The 21,159-nt window shown below is 47.2% G+C and overlaps 1 protein-coding gene across 1 annotated transcript in view; it reads right to left on the reverse strand.

Annotated features, from left to right (window-relative positions):
• The window catches only part of RNF213 (ring finger protein 213), a 33,002-nt gene that overhangs the window by 3,041 nt on the left and 8,802 nt on the right, over window positions 1-21,159 (reverse strand). Inside the window, exons 14-45 of the mRNA XM_072351675.1 lie at window positions 20,809-20,974; window positions 19,981-20,198; window positions 19,370-19,510; window positions 18,984-19,145; window positions 17,409-18,549; window positions 16,833-17,026; window positions 16,321-16,458; window positions 12,060-15,650; window positions 11,436-11,572; window positions 11,057-11,152; window positions 10,635-10,753; window positions 10,320-10,442; window positions 9,600-9,679; window positions 8,608-8,755; window positions 8,134-8,269; window positions 7,807-7,995; window positions 7,217-7,356; window positions 6,694-6,848; window positions 5,977-6,189; window positions 5,429-5,610; window positions 4,547-4,667; window positions 4,352-4,452; window positions 3,909-4,088; window positions 3,219-3,382; window positions 3,034-3,136; window positions 2,603-2,717; window positions 2,264-2,474; window positions 1,919-2,109; window positions 1,542-1,670; window positions 1,294-1,404; window positions 823-1,068; window positions 140-221 (exon numbers count right to left, since the gene is read on the reverse strand). Of these exons, the coding sequence (XP_072207776.1) occupies window positions 140-221; window positions 823-1,068; window positions 1,294-1,404; window positions 1,542-1,670; window positions 1,919-2,109; window positions 2,264-2,474; window positions 2,603-2,717; window positions 3,034-3,136; window positions 3,219-3,382; window positions 3,909-4,088; window positions 4,352-4,452; window positions 4,547-4,667; window positions 5,429-5,610; window positions 5,977-6,189; window positions 6,694-6,848; window positions 7,217-7,356; window positions 7,807-7,995; window positions 8,134-8,269; window positions 8,608-8,755; window positions 9,600-9,679; window positions 10,320-10,442; window positions 10,635-10,753; window positions 11,057-11,152; window positions 11,436-11,572; window positions 12,060-15,650; window positions 16,321-16,458; window positions 16,833-17,026; window positions 17,409-18,549; window positions 18,984-19,145; window positions 19,370-19,510; window positions 19,981-20,198; window positions 20,809-20,974 (9,223 nt within the window). The remainder of the gene's footprint in view (window positions 1-139; window positions 222-822; window positions 1,069-1,293; window positions 1,405-1,541; window positions 1,671-1,918; window positions 2,110-2,263; window positions 2,475-2,602; window positions 2,718-3,033; window positions 3,137-3,218; window positions 3,383-3,908; window positions 4,089-4,351; window positions 4,453-4,546; window positions 4,668-5,428; window positions 5,611-5,976; window positions 6,190-6,693; window positions 6,849-7,216; window positions 7,357-7,806; window positions 7,996-8,133; window positions 8,270-8,607; window positions 8,756-9,599; window positions 9,680-10,319; window positions 10,443-10,634; window positions 10,754-11,056; window positions 11,153-11,435; window positions 11,573-12,059; window positions 15,651-16,320; window positions 16,459-16,832; window positions 17,027-17,408; window positions 18,550-18,983; window positions 19,146-19,369; window positions 19,511-19,980; window positions 20,199-20,808; window positions 20,975-21,159) is intronic.

Genomic DNA, 21,159 nt, shown 5'->3' on the forward strand with positions numbered 1-21,159 from the left:
CTCCTTGAAAAACATGGAATGGCAGCCTGAAAAATAACCCATGCCATGTAGAAGAAGAGGTCTATCCTCATATCAGGAATTGCTTTCTTCAATAACAAGAATTCCTCTGTTTCTTTCAAAGCCAGCCAGAAGCACTTACTGTACATGCGCAGATCGGCCAGTCCTTGCCAGGTTCTCGCTTGAGCCACCATGTCTTCTGGCATTGTAGGCAGAAAAGAGTGCTAAAGAGGAAGAAAGGTGACAAATAAATGTCTAGATTGGTTCTTTACTGTAGCAGCTCCCCACTGTTACCTTGTCCTCATTCCCCATCACAGTATCTAAAAGAGGTAGTGCAGATGAAGGGTGTGATGCATGTGTGTTTTCAAATGCTATCCTCAATACTGTCGAGACTTGCACGCACACTCTCTAGACATCCTAAACTGGATTCCTCTTGCAGTGACCTCACGCACCCTTGGTGTCTACTAGTGTTTCCTTACATCTGGAAAGCCAGAAGAAACCAAGCAGCAGATGCTTCTACCTTCACAGCCTATGGCTCCATTACCCTCTAGGACACACGGGTTTCCACACTGCTATCAGCCAACTGCTTTCAGACTTGCTCAAACATCAGCACAAGTATTTGCCTGATGCTGCTCAGTCTGCAGAAGTACTTTGAAAAGGTGCCAGTTCAGAGCTCAGTGCTGTGCTATTTAATGCCAACGACACTGAAATACCCATCAGAAATCCACAACTAAAACAACAAGCTGGTGTCTTCTGATGCTATGGCGATATTACAGCAGGCCCAGTAGATGAATGGAGTTATTACTGATGTACTGATCTCTTTACCTCCATGGTGTGTGGGGAGAATGCCAGATTCCTCAGCGGCTGCAGGATGGGGTTCTGCCCACACAGCAGGACAGCCATAGTATGAACAGCCATCTCAATGAGTGCTCCGTTATTGCTGAAGCTTTGAGGATCCACACTCAGAACAGATGGCAATGCATTCATCGCAAGAGACATCGCAAAGTTCTGCAGGTCTGGAGCACTCAGGACTTTGGAGTTTTGGATGAACTCAGCCAGAGCACAAGTTTGCTGAAAGCACACATTTAAAAAGAAATAAAGCTACCATATCGTCCATCAGACTGAGGAGGATGAGCAGCTGCTTCTCATGCTGCATTTCCCCCCACTTTGAAAATACTTTCCCTTTGCCCTGACCAAGGCCATAAGCCAGAACAAAAAGTTCTTCCACCAACGATTCATATCTCACTTGTTGATGAAGCACATTTGTCACAAGCCCCCCAAAGGGCAGCATCTTACCTGCTGTTTTGGATGAAAACTTGAGTCTCTGTATCCATATAGGGCAGTGACCTCCCTGAAAATAGCCAGGAGCAGATGGACAGATTGAACAGCTGGGGTGCTGCCAGGGGCCTGGAAAAGATGAACTCACGATGATGAGTGGAGAAGAGGTGACCAGTGTGATGGCTGAACATTCACATGGTGGGGTTTTGTTAAACGTCCTGAACACTGCAGACTAGCAGGATTATGGTGAGAAGAACATTCCCTACCTTCTCAGCCTCTAGAAGACCCTCAAGCTTGCACTCTATCATGGCTTTCCCCACAGCATCACGCAGGACTTTGTAGTTCTTGCCACACGTCAAGTAACGATCAATGGGGTTAGACTGACTGCTCTGTACCTGCAAAGGAAAGAGCACACGGTGAGCGCTGTGGATGTTAACCAGCCAGGGGACAAGGCAAAACCTGCTCTTTGCAGGAACCATTTCTCGCAATAGATGTGGCCTTTCAGCCGTCACAAAGAGGCAGCACACAGGTGTAGTAACCCAAACAGATCTCCCACTGTGGCAAGTTCCCCAGAACCAGGCAGCACTGGAACAAACAGGACTGACAGCATTGGGCCATCTCCAAGGAGAACCCTCTTCTTTACCTGTCGCAGAATTTCTACTGGGAACACCCAGTTGAACCTTGCTTCCGTCACAAGCTTCTGAGCAAATTCCATCCCATACAGATGGGCAATTTTCCGGACCAGGTAAACACGGTGCCAGTCATTCTTGGTGAGCCCACAGAACACCTTCACGTTTTCCAGGTAACGTTTTTTCTCCTTTACCTGGTCTTGATCTGGAGGAGAAAAAGCAGAAAAAAAAAAAATACATCCTACCTTGCTGCTCATCTAAAGTGGCCCCTCAGCCCAACTCTGGCCCACAACCCACCTCCCATGATAACTTTTCCATTGTCTACAACGTTTCCATTTGATAGAACAATAATTACTTACCTGTGAGCTCATACAAGTCATAGAGCAGCTCTGCAGCCTTAGTCAGGTACAAGCGAACTTTGGCCACTGCCTGCAGGTATTCCACAGATGATTCCTGAGGGGCTCCTCGATTGCTTTTTGGGAGGTAGTTTTCTGGAAAGCCTCTGTCTCCAGGCAGTGAGTTAACACTCTCACATCCAAGGCTGCCTTCAGACTTGTCACACATAGAATCCTAAAGATGAACCAGAACTGCATGAATGGCAGAACCACTGGAGTCAGATTGGATTTAAACTTACTGGGAGAGGGAAGCTAAGTGGGTCTAAATTTCCCCCTGTACCAGTTCTGTTGCCAAAGTCTTACCTCCAAGCAGTTGACAAAAAGCAAGTAGAGCTCTTTTTTATCTCTGTTGTCCAGGATGTGGCTGCGTTCAACCCGGGACAGGTAATCTTGCACGTCATTTTTCACTTCACTGAAGCTATTGGAGAGAGAAACACTCTCTTATCGCAGCTGCAATGCTGGTGGCTGCTAATTCTGTCCTAAATTGTGATCAAGCTACTAGTTAAGGCCGTGAGACAGGTGGAAATCACTTTGGAAGTGATGGAAGAACAACTGTGCTGGCTCCTACCAGATAACATCCAGCTTCCTCCTCCAAGCTGGGCTTTTATCAGAGATGACAAATAAGGATTTCCAGGGCATAAATCACCTGCTCTACTTTAGGAATCTGAATTAGGAAACAATCACACTAGAGAAATGGCTCTGCAGTGTAACACCCAATAACTGCCTGTGCTCACCTGTACTTCAAGAGAAGCTTCAGCATCACTGAGCGGATAACGGGAGTTTCATCCACTTCCTCATCAAATGGGGACAGAAGTTTGGTGTAAGCAGCAGGACGATCTGTGGGAACACAGAAGGGATGGGAAGGTGAGAGAAGCTGCCAAGAGAATCAGCTCTATGAGGCTTCATGAAAAGAGCTCACCTGAATCTTCCAGGAGGCTCCTGTACACAAACAGCAGATTGAGGAGCTCTTGGATCACTGCTGCATCAGGGGGCTCGTTGTCCTTAAAACACATGGTGGTAACCACATCTATGAAGAAGTTATTGCACCTCTGCCGGAACAGGGCATTTTTTGCTATGGCAGCACTAGGCAGAGAATGAAAAGCATTAGGACAGCGTTCAAATACAGTTAAATAATGGATGAAGCAAAGCAGACATGGGCAAAAGTCAAAGCAATGCTCTTTTCCAGCTTTCAAAAAGGCTGGATTTATACAACCCTTCAAAAGCATCCGAGTGAAAAGGCCACATCAGATTGCCATTTGTGATCTCAGCTGTCAAAGTGATGCCCCAGATACACGCACTGTGAGCTTTTTGCTGCACTATCACAAAGCAGTCTGCTGAGGTGACCAACAGCTCCCTTGTCCAGTTCAGCCACCGAGAGGGCCTTGCAGCTCACTGAGTGCTGCCTCAGCTTGCAGGGTTTTGCAATGAGCCTCATCATGTGGGCCAAAGGCAACTTCCCCCCCTCTTTTGAAAACAATAAAGGGAAAATGGATGAATCTAATCCCAGACAAGGAAGAGCTGAGCAGAGCTTCCTCCTCCATCCTTTAAGTGTATTTCCTTACATTACCAGCCCCTCTGCAAAGCTTACACCTTAGACAGGAAGGAGTACCTGAGCTCTTTGTCAACAGTTAAATTATCATCTTCAACAGCAACTCTGCATAACGGACAATGCATGTGTGCTGGAATTAGCCACGCTCTGATGCACTTCTCACAAAAGGCATGGTTGCAACACAGCCGGACTGGATCCTTGGGCTCTCCATGGCAGATGTAACACGGCTTCAAATCATGACTGTAAGTCAGAAACAGCAACAAACACGATTGCTTCAATGCTATCTTACCAAGGAAGTCTTGAGTAAGATGTTCATCTTCGACTACAATCACAGAAGACAGTTTAAGACCTGTTGGCTAACCACTCGGCCCCAGGGTACAGAATAAGACAGAACATACTGCTCTCCATCTGGCTTTCAGTACATTGAATGCAATGCTGTTTATGCTCAGGAATACATAGGCAATATTTCTCCTTGATTGTGCAGATAGTCTCAGCATCACTACCTGTAGAGCCTGCTGCTGACGTCCTCCTTGCATCTGCACAGTACTTTCATCACTGCAACAAAAGTCGGATGAGTCTTCATGTCTGAATCTTCCTCAAAGCACTGCAGGAGAAAAGGGCAATGCTGAATGGCTCAGCTCTGCTAACACAATTGGCAAAAGCAAACGGGGATGAGGTGAAATCGCATCTTAGCTCACCTTGGCAAGAAGCAAAGTATGATCTTTCACTATATTCTCAACCTCCGGCATCAAAGCGCCAGAACCAAGCAATACATGTTCAACAAACAGAGACATGCAGAAAACACGGTTCCAGCAGGTTCTGTGGGGAGGAAAGCATGATTTCAGAAGCACAATTAGGAGTTCAGAGCTGACACGACTGTGCTATGAGTCTGAAAGGCAGAACAGCATCAGATCTGCTTCTCATCCTCACTGCTGCAGCTCTTGTACAATTCTCATGCAGCTTCTTAGATTTGCCTTTTGGTTATCAGCCCCTGAACCAAAGCCTGGCTTTCTGTCAAGGACAAAACACACAGCAGTATGTAGTGAGTGAACTTATGACATGGGAAAGTGTCCTGCAGACAGCACTGCAGCACAACAAAGAGCACAACAAAAACCTTATCTCTGGTTTCTGTTAGAATAGGAAGTAACTTAAAGAACATCACCAGGAACCAAGCTTTTGTTCCCACTTAAGTTAATCTAAACAAGGTCTGCAAGATACACCAGCGAAGCTCCCTTGGCCTGAATTGTGGGAGAGAAATCTCTTGTCTCAGACACAGCAAAGTTCCCCATCTCTGTCTTTACAAGAATAAAGCAGGGAATCGTTGTTGATTAATGCCAAACAAACAAGATTCAAAGCAGCCCTGAATGCAACTGGAATGCAGTGGATAACACTGCTAGACTTCAGGGGAGCATCTGTGGGAAAAGGAAAAACAATCTGGCAATTGATAACAACCCTCCTGAGCTGGAACCTGAGAAGGTATACAAAGTTCTCATCAGAGAAAAGCAGAACCAGAACAGCTTCCAGTCTGTACTAACAGCAAGGCAAAAGATCAAGGCTATGAGTAGATCTGCGGTACATACTTGAGTTGTTTTAGCAGCTGATGGCACCTAGTAGCACTCCTCTGTAACGACTTGTCTTTACAAATAAATTCAATTGGCATTCGAAGATTCTTCACCTTCTGCAGCCAGATCTCCGGATGGGCTGTCTGCATTTGGTTCTCCAGCTCTTCAGCACACCCAATTGCAGCTAAGATGTCTAAAACCTAAATGCACACACAGGCTGTAAGCGTAATGCAGCAGTAACACTTGAAAATTATCTGGGAGCCCGAGGCTTTGCTAGGTAGCACTGAATAATGCCCTATTGATGATCTCAAGCTCTAGGGGGTTCCCATGCTCGTGGCTCAGATCATTAGCACACCCTACTAATTAATACAAAAGCATGGCAAGCTAATTTAAACTCCACTAGTAAGGCTGCTAACATAGCTGTCTATTCCTAACACCAAGGATTCCATCTGAGTTGGTACTTTCCACTCCAGCTGAAATCAAAAGGACACCGGGCGCAAGCTAACTCAATGAAGACAGCTCTCTGCTAGGGCTGAGGGTCACAAAGCATCTGGTGATGACTATACCATCTTGTGATGAGGCATTTCATCTTCTTTCAGGTTTAGAAGAGAGTCGACCACGCTGGGGTGTAAAGCCAGGATCCTAGAGTAGTTCTGCAAGCGGCTCTTGAACTGATTGTACCCTAAGTGGACCCAGGGCAGACATGGCACTGCCTCCTGTCTCCTGAGAGAAGCTGCCTTCCATTCCTCAATCCAGGAGAGAAAAGCAAGTTGCAGACACTGAAAAGGTAGGAAGAAAAAATAAAATTAAAGAAAATTAAAATTTACCCCAAAAAATTACTTTTATTTTTTTAATTTTATTTTGTACTAAAATACAAAATTGTCTAAAAAACCCTCATTAGCACTTTATGAAGACAGCCTTAAATGTTGGGGCCATTTCAATGGGCTCTCCTAAGGAAGTGCTTTTCCTATTGCTGCTCCTAAGGTAAACACTCAGTGATTCCAGCAGCCATCCAGAATCCAACATCTGCTCTGGGGACAGCTCATCACCCACGTGAAAGGAGGACTGGGTCTGAGAAGGCAACACTCATTCAAGGCCAGGCTAGATGTGGCTCTGGGCAGCCTAGTATGATGGTTGGTAATCCTGCACATAGCAGAGGGGTTGAAACTAGATAATGATTACGGTTCTTTTCAACCCAGGCCATTCTATGACATTGATACACAGAAGGGCATCATGCCCTTCTCTTCAGCCAAGGGGTTCCAGTTCCTGCTCCACACACTGACCTGCAGCTCCTTTGCGGAGGAAACACCAATGGTCAGGACAATGAAGTCAATGACGTAGCACTGGAAGAGCTCCTGCCTTTCCTCCTTGGTCAGAGCAGAGATAAATTCTCCCAGTGCAGTTTTCTGGAATATATCCACAAAGTTCTCCGCTTGGTCTGGAAAACAAGAGTGCAGAGAAAAGCTCTGCATGTCAGGAGGAAGCTGGGTTTGACACAGCTTCTGCCTGGACACCTCATCAGTCACTGGTACATACAGCACTCCCCCCATTCCGAGTGCTAATGAGGAATTTGAGGCCAGGCCTTTGCAGTCCAGGCATCGCTGCTGTTATTTACTGGATCTTAACATCAACTCTTGGTATTTCCACAGCATTAAGGACACGAGACAGACTAATACTGGGAAACAGAGTATAGAGGGACTGAAGGTGATCCCAGGGTGGTAGTGATGGGTTGGAGGCATGTTAGCAATACACTGGAGTTCACAGGGCAGATGGATGGAGCGTCACAAGCTCAAGCCAGGTGCTCACCTTCAGTGTTCTGGATGTACTGAGCTTTCAACCACATCTCATCCAAATACTCCTTTATCCTCCAGCTGAAGGGCATCTTATTCCCATCATCAGCAGACACCATCATGCTGTTCTGCACCAGAATTATCTCTTTTTGAGAGCTAGGAGATTAAAAGATCGTTAGTATGGCAGACTTTTGCTCGAGAAGCACATTCAGACAGAGGCAGTAAGATCCAGAAAGCAAGAAAGCAGCCCTAAAAGGGGAAAAAAATTGAAGGACTCATTAATAGAACTCCTTTCACCAATTACATAGCATTAGGACCTATCTAGGGAGAATTCTCTAGCAAAAAGACTCCAGTAGCACAACACATCGGTTTCAAGGGATGGGTAAGAAGTGTGAGCAAGCAACCACAGAGCAAAGCCCAGGAACAACAGGGATAAGGCAGAAAAAAAAGAGACTTCTGCAGTCACCAAAGACCTTCCCCACTGCCTTTGGCACAGCACTGGGGAGTAACCAACAACGTTAACCTCCCACATGGATTTAGACACAGTATGGGACTGGCGTCGGTGCTGCCAGCCAAGCCATCCTGCTGCTCCCTCCAGGGGCTCACCTGTTTTTACCCACATCAGAAGGGACAGTCAGGAATTTTGTGTCATTGAAGATGAACATCCACAGGTTTGTCACCCATTCAGGTGCCGGCCTGGCCAACAGCTCCAGATTGCCATTTCTGTCTATGACAGCAATTAGGAGAGCCAGGAATTGAGTGATGGCTTTTTGGACTCGCTTCCATAAGGTGTGCCTTGGGGGGAAGAAAGAGACCGAGAAAACCAGAGGGAGCATGAACAACAGCATCAGCAAATCAGGAGTGCTTCACCACTGCCATTTGCAGGCTTTTCTTGGCAGCCTGCAGGCCATGAGATACTGCTGCTGTCCTTACCTGAAGGTGCCTGCTTCTTGCAGGGCACTGAGGTTGGAAGCTGCCCGAAGCACCCAGTTTTTGGGCTGAAAAGAATTTTCCTCTTGCTTTTTCAAAAGGCTGGAGAGACGAGCCCTTGTCGTCTTCAGAAAAGAGGCTAGAAAACAACGAGTCATTTCTACTTCCTCCTCTAATGGCCTTGGATCAAAACACAAACATCACAGCAAGCACAGCATTTTACATTTGCTTCAGTAATCAACCAATGGGGAGCAATTAGCCACCAGATACACACAGCCAGAGAGAGCCGTGAGCCAGAAGGCCAAGCAAAGCCCTACAACCACACAAGCAGTGAGACTGGAGCCAACTTAGGAGTTCAACTTTTCCTATACTACAGAACTGCCAGCCTTTAGGTCCCCAGTGAGTTAACGTGCACATTTTGGTGGCTCCCCGGATGCTGAGGGAGAATTACCAGCTGCACTACAGGGCACTGCATACCTTTCAGGCCATTCTCTTTGGACAGGAGGCTGAGGAGAATCTCAATTCGCTTTCTGCTTCGGCTAAGATTCTCATTCTGGTCCCTCAGCATTCCCACAGCGCTCTGCACGCAGCTCCTCAGCAGCACAATGATGTCCAGGACTTCACCCTTCCCAGGAGCAGAGATAAAAAATGCTCATTATATGGTTTCACTCCCTTGCCCCAAGTACATCCATCTTATTATGGATTATAGTGCTCTCTAGAGAGCCCGTGTCATTTGCTTCCCATAACGCAGGTCTTCTGTTATCCCTGGTGACAAATTTAAGCACTTATTTTGCAACCAAGTACACGCTGTGACTTCTACAGCCTTTTAACCTGGCATGTAAAACAGCACGGCTGTGAAGATATGATTCCTGCAGGGAAAGATCCAGCAGTTCACAAATGCAAGTGGAACCGATCAACCCAGCTGGGTTGGGGGCTACATACACCCTCCTTGAAGGACCTATAGGCATTAAAAGAGCAAAATGGGCTCTTCTTTTCATAGTGGGCATCCTCTGGAATCACACAGCCTGAGGAGCACAAGCCAGCCTTAACAGCAAAGCCTGCAGCCAACTCCAGCACAGTTTCCAATAGCCCTCCAACAGAAGGCACTGACAGCTGGGATGGCAGGCTCAGAACTACAGTCCTCAGGTTCCAGGTCCATCAGACAGAAGAAGCTTGTAAATTCAAACCAAAATAACAACCCTGTATTGAAGAATTAGGAGCACTGAGTAAGGAATTACGGAGTCTTGCAATTGGGTTGTTGGGTTTTTTTTTGCAGTGATGCCAATTTTCACCAGGCAGCAGAGAGGGACAGACTTATTTTTTCCTCACCCACGTTTCTTGATGTAAATAAATAATATGATGGATTTCAAGTGACCGCGCATGCAAAGGGTGCATTGCATCTGTGGGTGACAATAGAGCAGAGAGCTGTACTGACAGCTGAACAGCAAACAAATACATCCCAAACTGACCTCACAGTGCTCTGCTTCCAGTGCTGATGCTTCAGCCTCCCCCTCTCTCTCTTCGTCCTCTTCTCCATTTACAGGTGGAGCTGCATCCAAAGTGTAGAATATTTAGTAGAAAGAAGCAGCACGCTGCTGCATCCATCACATGAGAGCTTATTTAGTGACTGCATCTGAGAGCAGTAGGACATCTGTCAGATCCATCATCGCTATCACAAATAGCTGAGCTCCATCTCTCTTAACGCACTTACAGCTGCTGGGGCTGTCTAGCTTTATGCAGCAAGAACCAAAAGAAGTGATGATGCTGAACTAATGCACTAAGCTGCACCGCAGTCCTTACAGCAACATCCTGCCTCTTGTAAGGCAAAAGGAAAAAAGAACCTGAGGGAAAAAAAGACTACGCAAGAAAGAAAATCTTTCCTAATCTTCCTATGGGTTAAAGTGAACAGATTTATACTGGTATAAAAAGAGATGCCCTCCAGAGTGGCTCCTTGTCAGTGGTCCCTGATGTGTGCACTACCAGCACTCCCTTTTCTGAGCTGCCATTGCATACTGGCTGCACTCTGGGCCCCAATCTGCAGCAGTGCTCCCTACATGAGGTGCTTAGCAGTGGAAACAGGTATGTTGTACTCGGCATAGGATCTCCCAGTATCAAATCTGGGGGGGTTATCTCCCCGTTTTCCCCCTCTAGCATCTGACACCATCTAGCACAGCTCACATACAGCCTACCTTTGGCTTTACCCAAATCCTCACAGAGCATCTGGCTGATGGTGAGGTTCTGCAGCACCGACATGTCAGAGATCATATCCTTGGATCTGCGGAGGTCATCTATATGCACCGACTGCCACAGACCTACAAACACAAACCACAATAGTGATGTTCATGTCCTTGGGAACCCAGTCCCCACACAGATAAAGGGAGCAGCTCAGACAAGCTGCAGCACATGCTGATTCCAGATCTTAAGCATCAGGATGGAAGGAAAACTGGAGAAACGTTGCTTTGAAGCCAGTTAAAGAGTGAGGACAGACAGATGGCCGAACCCACCTCCATGGAACCCCACGTATGATGTTCCTCCTTCCACCCGCGTAAGCTTCATAATAAAGTAAACAAAGACAGAGACTTCTCCCAGGTTTGCCTTGTTGATTTCATTAACAACAGTGTATCTGCAACGAAGGGGAAATGCTGCTGTCAGACACAAGTCAAGGCCACCAATCTTTCCTCTGCTAGACAGGGCACCCTCCTTTCCCTGCACTCCATAAGTCACTCTGCTTCCTTTACTCAATCACACAGCCTAGAGCAAGAGCCTGCACTTCACAGGGCATTGCCTGATGACTTAAGCCAGCCCAGTACTGGTTTATTTAGACTCGGACCCATTTCTGATTCTGAAATCCCCAGAAAGAGCAAAACAAGGCTGTGCAGTCTCCATGCAGAACAACCAGCAGGAAACCACTTCACAAGGGACTTACTTGGCCGAGGCGACGAGCTGGGCATTTTGAGAGCCATCCTCAAAGTCTGCCTGAATAATAAGGACTTTATTTCCTGATGTGGCTTCAAGAAAATCTCTAAAGAGTAAAAGGGGATTAAAGAGAAACATTAAAGCAAAACATAAGAGACTGTGGAGAGTCAGTTCAGATTGGCTTTGGCTGCTGCAGGCCAAGGGAGAAGTTATGAACTCTATCCTGCAGGGACAGAATGCCTCCAAAAACAAATCTCATGCTTAGTACAACAGAAGGAATTCAGTTTGCACTGAGCTCATGGCTTCATGCCTCCCCTGTCAGCAAGTTACCCCAAAGTCCTGCCAGTGCATCTTCCATACAGATCAACTGAACACAAAACTGGACTCACCGGATCTCTTTCAAGAATGAGTACTCTGTGTCAAACTGCTGCAGGAAAAGGATCTGAGGTCTTTGTGCTCTACCCTGTACTTCTCTCTCCAGACAAGCAGAATCAGCGCTGGTGAGGAGCCTCGAAAAGGTGGTGACCTGGGAGTGCAAGAAATGGGTTTGTTCTCAGCTTAGGAAGGCAGTAGACTCATGCCTGTGCTCCCAGATGCTGCTTTCTTGCTGCAGAGCTGGACTGCACCCCAAAAGTTATTTATCTGACCCACAACAGGCAACACGGGCTGCTACATCAACCCAGGGCCAGCACTGTGTAGCAGGAAGCAGTGTCACTTGGTGCTGCCAGTGCTGGGTAGTGAAGGCTTTAAGAAACAGCTTGTCAGCCTCCATAGCGTGCCTTCCCCACACTGTCTCTCTCCAAGCAAGGCAGGAGACAGAAAAATTCTCCAGCCCATCTCAGCTGAAGTTCCCCAGTTCTGGCATAAGGGAAAAGCAAAACAAAACCCAACACCTACCCCTGCACGCCTCAGCAGCAGGGCTGTTAACAAGGCTACTCCCACACGGCAATAATACAGCAGTAGTGACACAAACTAAAAGTCTTAGCACAGGCAGACAGCATTTTGATGCTCACCTCTGTAAAGACCGTCTGGCACTCCGACCCAGAGTGGACGTGAGCTCGGAGGAAGTCTGCAAATGACGAGTGCTGCTGCTGCTTGAAATACACGTTGGCCAGAGAATCGGTCCTAAACAACCCCCCCGAGTTGCAGAGACGGATCACAGAGTCAGGGGTGGCACAGTTGAGCAGTGCCAGCTGTGCTTCAGCCTTGACACGTGCCATGAGCTGGCCGGGAGGACAAGTTGCCTTCAGCTGCTCTGTGGTCTTCAGGACCACCGAGGCACAGGTGTCAGAGTGGTAGCCCACAAACACATCCGAAGGGCTGTAATTCTGCTGGCTCACAAGGTGCTCCCTGGTGTTGACAGCAACGAAGTCACGCACCCACTTCTTCAACTCTTTCACTGTTTCTCTCTGCTCCTTGTCCAGGACTGTACTGATATCCACGTAGTGCTTTTCCAGCCTGTTGATCAATGGGATGGGGAAGTGTTTATACACCACGTCTTTCTCCTCAATGACGATCAAACGGAACTTGGGGTGCACCCGGCACTTCACCCGGTGGGTGCCCAGCCCCAGGTCAACATACTTCTGGCCAGCAAGGTACACATAATATTGGTTAAGGGCATCGTAGAGGCTTTCATAGAGGTTCTGCAAGTTGAGGAGCACGACCATTTGGCCGGTTTCCATGCAGACCTTCACACGGTTGATATTTCTGCATATCTGGGTGTACTCTTGGTCCTTAGGGAAACTGGAGCCAAAGATGATTTCTGGCTGTTGCCGGGCAGTGAAGAAAGCTTGCTGGAGGATCTGCAGCGCCGCGTAATTCTCAGTCAACACAAGCAGGTACCTGCAATCACCATCCTCACTGCTGCTGTAAATGTTCTGTCGTATCAGCTCAATTCTACTGATATCGTGAGCATTTACATCTCCTTTTTCTGGTAACTGTGAGGTGAATATTTCCAAGGCATTGATATCATCTTTGCCACTGAAGTTACGGAGAACAACTTCAGCAATGTCTCGAGGCGTGGGCTCACTTTTAGAGCTCTTAACCAAAGCAAAAAACATCTTTATGAGACTGTAGTAGTCACGCAGACCAAAGAATTCCCTGTCCTGGGCCTTGCAGATGTTTTCATACGCATTGGCAAAGTGGTGAAAATACTGTTCGACCTTGTGCAAAGCCCCCCGTGCTGAGCAACAAATTCCCCTGGCGCTTTCTATGAGCTCCTCTTTGCTGGGGTCACCACGGGAAACAAAGATACCTCGATTCATTTTAGCGGGGTCCAAAGCCCAGTTGGAAATCCCAATAAAGCCAACCTTCTTGTGAGGAAGAGGGTCGTCATCTATGCAGCCATCTTCCAAAAGCGGGTGCAAAGTCTTCAAAGGCATTTTGGGAGAGTCTTCTGCCAGCCCAATCTCATCCAAAACCACCACAGAGACATACTCCTCCAGGTTCTTCCCATCCTGGAACCGAGCACAGTGCTTGAAAGTGCCTATGATACCCTCCGGTGTAGAGAGAGGGCTGCACTGGAAAGACACCAGATGGATCTGCTTCAGGTCCTTGAACAGATCTGAGTGAGCAGCTTGACCCTGCATTGCGTCAGCCACAATGGTTTTTGCAAGGGATTTGGAGCTGCCGGGCTTCCCAACAAGAAAAAGAGGGATTTTCAGCTCAATGCAGATGACCATCATAAAAACATTTTCCTTTAAGGCCAAGTTTCTTGCTATGGTGTCTCGGAGGTGCACACCACTCAGGAATAAATCCTGCATCACGTTGATTTCTTCCAAAATCTTTTTCTGAGTATCATAAGGCTTTGGGAGGACCTTACTGATAGCACTCCTATAATTCTCCTTCTTTTCCAAGGACGCGTGATAGCAGACCCCAACTGCTAGCACCAAGGACCAGATAACAACGTTTCTCTCAGGGCTCTTTGGAGCTCTCTTTTCTTCAAGGTACTTCTCCAGCTCTTCCAGCAGCAGTTCACTGCGCGTGTAAAACCACTTGAAAACTTTCATGCAGCGCTCCACATCCCGCAGGCTGACGAAGCTACATTCGTCATCCCTCTGCCTCATGTACTGCTGGGAAACAATCAGCACTTCTGCAATTACCTTCACTTCAGCTTGGTCCACTCGGATATGTTCAGTAACCCTCTGAACAATCTGCTGTATGTACATCTTTTCGGTTAAGTCGTTCAGCTGCCCAAAATCCCACACTAATGGGATCATGCTGGGTGGGAGCGCATGGACCCGGTACACAAGCTGTCTCAGTGGAATAGATCCAAGCTTCTCCTTTGTCTCATCTGCTTTGACTCGGTAGCCCAACCCAGCTAATTCCAAGCGCTGAATCATCTTTGGCGTGTGCTTTCGGTAAGGGTTGCAGGCTGCTATGATCTGTAAGCCAGAGCAAGAGACCAAAGGCTTCCCCTCCACCGTGTGGTCACACAGAACTTCCTTGATGCTGCTCACAGCCTCCGTTGTGTTGGCTTCATCAAAAAACAGGACTGTGTCCAACCCGTGCTGCTTCTTATTAGCTATAGCAAGGGCTTCCGCTTCCTTGATCCTGGCATAAATCATTTCTGCAGTTGTACCTCCGTGGACTTTCACAAGCTTCATGTTCTCTACCTTCACAAAGCTCCTGCGTAACTTGCACAGAAAATTTACCAGCCTGGTTTTCCCACAACCTGTTTCTCCCATGATGACAACTGGGATGTTACACCTGAACCGCATCTCAATAGCCAACATCTTCAGCACGTTGTCTGTTGTGAGTTCATAGGTCTCATCAGGGTCTGTTACATCTGAGATTCCCAAAACCATGCAAAGCCTATCTAATTTGTCAAGACGGGACAAGCTATCAAAGGAAATATCAAAGGGAACTCTCTGGAGTAACAAGCCATCGTACAGCTGTGAAGACATGATGTTCCTCTTGATAATCTTGCCGTTCAAAGGATTAATGGCATCGACACCATGAACCCCATTGGGCTGAAAGTGGAAACCAATGAACGTCATGGACACACGATCCCCATTGAAAAACAAATAAGGGTGATGCTCAGACTCCCACTTCTTCCGAATGCGGAAAGGAAGAAGATCATCTTCAGAAACATCATCCAGGTTGATGGTCTGCCTTCCTGTGCTTTGATCAGAAATGTGCAGGGAGGGCGTTGCAAAATCCCTCGCCATCAAAATCATGAAGGTAACAACAAAGTTCTTGAAACCTTGCAGAGTGTCCTGGACAAATTCGGGGTTGCAAAAGACAGAAGCTTCACAGTCTCTCAATTGAACGTTGAGAAATGATGCAAAGTTTCGGAGTTCTGACCAGGAGGGATCCACGATCCCGCAGTGTAGGAGGAAAATCTGCAGGCATTCTGCTGGGCTCCCTTCTACAGAGTGTTCTTTATACCAGAACGTGTCCAGATTGCACCCGCTGTCAAATCTTTTCAGATACTGGAAAGGTCTCTGGAAAGCCTCGCTATGAAATTCCTCCTCATCCATTCCTGGCTCTGAAGCATCCCTGGGCTGCCTCCTAATTGCCTCCATTTCTAGTACCTCCTTGGGAGACTTGCACGTTACTTTAGGGAACACATCAAGGAAATTATACTTCTGGCTCGTTGATACCTGGAGTAGAGGAAAGGGAAATATTTCATCACAAGCCTGTAGCTTCATCTGTTTTACTTTGTCCTTACGGTGTTCTTGCCTGAGATCACAGACCTTACAGAACAGCAACTAGCCTACATAGCCATAATGTTTTTTCCCCCACCATGCTTTTGGTGATCCCATTCCCTACAGTCTCCTTCCTGTACCAGCAGTCCTTCATTAACCTCAATCCCTTCTCAAAGCCACCTCAAAGAAAAAGAAAATTAAACCACAGAAACTTGTTATTTATCCATTTTCTCTTGTAAGAACAATGTTCTTAGGGTTGAGCATAAATATCCTGAGGACTCGCAAACATGCAAAGGAACATGAGATTGGATTTTGTGTTTTTAATCTCTCCTATAAACGTTACGGCAGGACCAGTGATGCTCGAACTAGCAGACCTTCAAAAATGAATAACCCAAGAAAGCCACAACAGCTCGAATCCAATCTGTTGTGTTTTAATATCACTTTGTACGATCACATAAGCACCACTTTGTAATGGAGATGTGCAACACCCCTCCCCAAACAGGGAATCTCTAAGCTATATTTACCATTACAGCCTCCACAACTTGTGTCCAGCTACGTACCAACAGATGTGTCAAATGACTGAGAAATCCAACGAGATAAGCATTGCTGCACATAGGCGCCTTACCGTTTGCTGTGGTGACACCTCAAGGATCTCAATGATATACAAATGGCACTTCTGTCGCAGCCACATATTTCCATTAGCATCTGTCAGATACTGCAAAACCAACAGCTTGAATAGAAACTCCGGAACTCCACTTTGTACCTGTCATTAGAATAAAGGCAAACACATTTTCTGTGTTATTTATTCATCATGGCTTCCCAGAATCACACAATAGCTGAGGCTGGAAGGGACCTCTGAAGAGGGGTCACCCCCCACCAGCCCCACTGCTCAGAGCAGGCTGCCCAAGATCACATCTACTCAGGTTTTGATGCCCCCAAGGATGGAGATTCCACAACTCCCTTGGGCAACCCGCTTCATTATTCAACCACACCACCTCAATGCTAAGAAGAGCCTTTTATGAACTTACAGAACCAATCATTATAAAGCATGGCCTAGTTCAACAGCTTACTAAGAAACAAAAGCTTTAAAGAAAGCTTCTGCAAGGAAGAGGCATGGGTAGGAAAAGGTGAACTTACTGAAGAGGTGATGTCAAAATGGAATATCATGGGTTTTGTTGGCTGTTGGCTCTCCAGAAAAGGCAGAAGAGATTGTAGCACTTTATCTTCATTCACTGCTGGCTCGATTAGCCTGATGGTTTTCAGAAGCTCTGTACACTCAGGCTGCTGTGCTTCCAGTCTCTCATGTAGTCTCTTCACATAGAGGGATTTCCCTGTCATCAGAAGAACACCGCAAGAATAACATCAATATCAGCCATATAATACTACGGACATCGTAGAACGAAACAAGTCAAATGCTAAGATGTAGATATTCTTTGAGATCTCTGAAGCTTTCTAAAGTCTAAATCCTGTCAGAGCAGCAGTTGCAGCCTGGAATCAAAGCCACCTAATTTGTGTTAATGATGCATGTCAGTAGAAAGAGAGTGATGTCAGATGAGCAAGAGAAACCACCTCTAGAGATGCCCATCACCTCACTACTGCCCAACGTCCAAATCATTCTTCCTGACCAGATACTTAGGACAGAAAAACAGGCAAAATGAACCCCAACCTGGTTTTCAATACTCAGCAGAGCCCGCTTTGCACAAAACCTCTTACCTACGCCAGCTCTTATGGAGGACACAACCCCAACACACGAGCAGCCCTTGAACACACAAGCGGCTGAGTGTGAAGGCTGAGCGACCCTGTAGTGGTGCTGAAGGTATTGCTGGATTTCAGTTAGGGGCCTCTGGGGTATCATGTGCACTTTGTACTGGCTGAAGACAGAAGGGATGTAGCAGTGCTCCCTCTCGCAGTTGCACAAGATGATGAGGCGATAGGTGCTGTTGTAGCCCTGCAGGTGTTGGAACAGCTCCTCTGCCCTGCAGCTGACATCATAGCTAAGTTCATCTGCAAACAGCATGGTGTAAATTTTCTCTCCTTCGCTGCCAGGAATGAGGCATCTCCTGAGGAAGAGCCCCACTTGCTCAGCAGTGGTCTGAGGAGTGCACAGGAGAACTTCATCAAAAGTGGGGAGGGGCTGGTTGGGGCTATTCATGTAAATGGCCAGGGCAGAAGTGAGCACCTCTGAGCGAGGGCACGTGATGAGGTTGGGCTGACCAACATGCAGGAGATCCTGTGGGAAGCCCCTGGTGACACACTCCCTCTCCTCGCTGGCCAGGCTCTTCAGCCACGCACCAAGCGTGTCCACATCCAGGCAGTTTGGAAGGAAGGCACCCATGTTGCTCATGTAGCACTCCCAGATGTGCTCCAAGCAGGTGTTCAGATCCATCTCCTCATCCAGCAGCGCAGGCAACTCAGAAATAGCCTTTGTTGAGCTGGGGGGCTCGTAGCCTTCAGAAGCTTTAAGGACATCCTCTGCAGTGCAGTTACTTTTTAGGAACGAAAGCATCATCAGGGCTTTCTGGCTGGGCTGCCCCTGTCCCAGCTCTGTGCACAAATAAACCAGCTGCTCAGCAGTGTAGAAGTTCAAGTAGAAATGCTGGAATCGCTTCTTGGACATGAAGCTTTGCCAGCTGTCCAGAAAGCTTTCCATTGTCTTGCAGAGGCGAGGAAGCACATCTGCCAGCTCTCCTTGCCCTTCCAGCCCCGGGATCAGTCTCAGAGTGAAGTCTATAAAAACACACAACTCGCTTTTGGGTGAACAGTGAACTTGGGCAAGCCAGGAGCGGAAGAGCATGTTCCCAGCTGAGTGAAGGTCTATAAAGGCCTGTGCAAGTCTTTGGACGTTGGAAAAGGTCTGTGTGAGGACAAAAAAAAAACAACAATCACCTGATTTTTATCAAGCCAGCAAAACCACACAAGAGACTTCCAGTTACAAAAGCTCTGTGCCAGGCCAGGGGTGTCAGGTCCTGTACAAAAAGCTCCCTGGAGGAGGTTTAACTGCAATACCCCCAAGGAAACCTGTAAGGAACCCTTTGGTTTCTACACAAGTACAGCAACCTTCTTAGCCAAGAACATCCCCAGCACAGACAGAAGATGAGGATTCTAATCCTCTATTCCACTTCCAGATTATTTCCCCTCTAACAGGGAACCAAAAAAAAAAAAAAGATAGGAGTATTTGTCTGCTGCTACATGAACTCAAATGTAAATCACAGTCCTAAAAGCTGATATATAAGCAAAACGCAACCTCAGCTTCAACATCAAATAAAGCCACTGGGTTTGAAATCTGACCTCAGAGAACTTCTCCACCTCCAGGCCTTGCTCTCCCTTTGCTGACATGAGCATCAGTTTGTTCTGCAGTTCACGAAGCTCTGCTAGAGAATATTTCCACGATGGCTTGTGATCCTCAGAGCTCTCCCGGAGGGTGAGGTGTAGGACATTGTCCAAAGAAACCTAACAGATAGGAAATCATCAGTGCTGATGTGCAGGGAGGTTCCACCATGGAGGCAGCAAGAAGAGCGCATCAGACCCCAAAAAGAAACCATGCAAAGTGGCAATGAAGCTACAGCACGTTTCTGAGAGTCACCGACAAGCCAGCAGTGCTGTCTGCAGGTGATATTCATCAGAAAACAGCAGCCTGACACGGCAGCAGCTCAAGAAGAGAGAAGCAGCCTCACCTTCCGGCCATCAGTTGGTGCTTTGAGGATGTACACCCCTCTGCTGTTGATGGTGGCTGCCAGTGACAGTGACGACAGCTCCACAGACCCGTGGCTCTCTTTCACTGTTTTCAACCACTCCAAGTGCTGAGCGGAAGCACGCTGTGGGGAAAGAAGACACAGTACTGCCCTTATTGCTCTGACTTTCCATTTCTATCTGAGGTTATATCTCTGTTCATGAAAAACAGCTTGGGCTGCCTTCAGGGAGCTTCAGGACAGGGAAAGAGGAAAGGCCCATAGCCCAATCCTTCAGCACAGCAGCTCTTTACCAACACTCTGGGCTGCAGAATAGAGCCTGCAGCGCTTCAGAGCTTCTTACTGTAGAACCACCCTGCTGCAAAGAACAAAACTGAGTTCCCAGTCATTTGCCTTCCCTCTTCTGCACGATCAAACTCTTTTAAAGAGCAAAGCTACACCACATCATGCTTAAAAGCCTCGGTAATACTCTGGAGAAATCTATACTATACAAGCAGTAGTTGCTGCAGTGAATTTTATGCCACATGAACATAAGATGTTTCCCTTCCAATAACAAGAGCTATTGCAGTCAGCCTTTGAGACACAGCAGAACTCACCAGTTTTTTGGGAAGATTCTCATCTGTGTCCAGGGCTCTCCACAGCTTCCTCAAGCAGCGCATGAAGTCGTCAAACCCCGACTCCTGATTCAGCTCATAGAGCAGGGAAGAATAGCCATGCACAGTGTCATGGAAGCATGCCACGCGGTCCACATCCATGTCATTCTCCCCAGCAGAAATGGAGGCCAAATCCACAAAGACCTTTAGCTCGTTTATATCTTAAATGAGATAAACATGTGAGTAAGGAATGGATGAAGTGGTTTTACTGCAATTTCATAACACTCTTTTATAGAAGATGCGGTAAGAATGCCTTAGAACAAAATCTCCAATGCAGCTTTCCTCCACCCACAACCACCACCCACTCCATTGGGATTTCACCTGAATTAATGACATCCTTGGCCCTGGTTTCTATCTGTATAGCCATGAATAGCCCAAGCTCACAGCCAGGATTGAAGGGGTGCGTGCCTGTATCAGTTTAAGACAACTGAGCTGACACAATTCAGACTGCTGACATCCTGTTACATGGACAGTCTCCGTCCTCTTAAGCAACCAACCTGAGCTGAACGGTGGCAGCAGTTACAGTGCTCAGACCAAGCCCTGCAGGGTAACCACTGCATGCAGCACAAGACTACAGTGGCATGTTTACTGGGGCTACATCACAGCACATTCCATGCTGAAACCCACAAGGGATACTGATAACTGTAATACCAGAAGCTGAGAAAGCATAAAGCAGATGGGTCAGGGACATGGCATTCCTCCTGCCCCCCACACAAACACTAGCATCCCTTCTGGTACCATCTGCCTAATTTCTGGGTGTGCAGCACACACCTTTCAGTGCTTCTCTGACCCAGCAGACAAACTCCTTCTGCTGGGCCAGCTCCCTCAGACATCCCCGACGGTTCACTGTGATCCCCTGCAGAAACTCCTTGGCACGTATAAGCTCGGAGCTGATGAAGTCCAGCCTTTGTGTCTTGTGTGATTCGAGCTCTTCTGTCTACAAAGCAAGCAGTAGAAACAAGCATTCATTCTGGGAATGGGAAATACAGACTTTTCCAAGGGAAAGAAAAGTCCTCTGCAAAGACATACCCCAAACATCAGACAAATACATCTTTCTCTCTTTTAAGAAAGATTGCGCACAAGCCCTTCATTTGAACAGTTATCCCAAATCAGCATTCTAGG

Source organism: Excalfactoria chinensis, chromosome 17 (assembly GCF_039878825.1).
Source record: "Excalfactoria chinensis isolate bCotChi1 chromosome 17, bCotChi1.hap2, whole genome shotgun sequence".
Taxonomy (NCBI): domain Eukaryota; kingdom Metazoa; phylum Chordata; class Aves; order Galliformes; family Phasianidae; genus Excalfactoria; species Excalfactoria chinensis.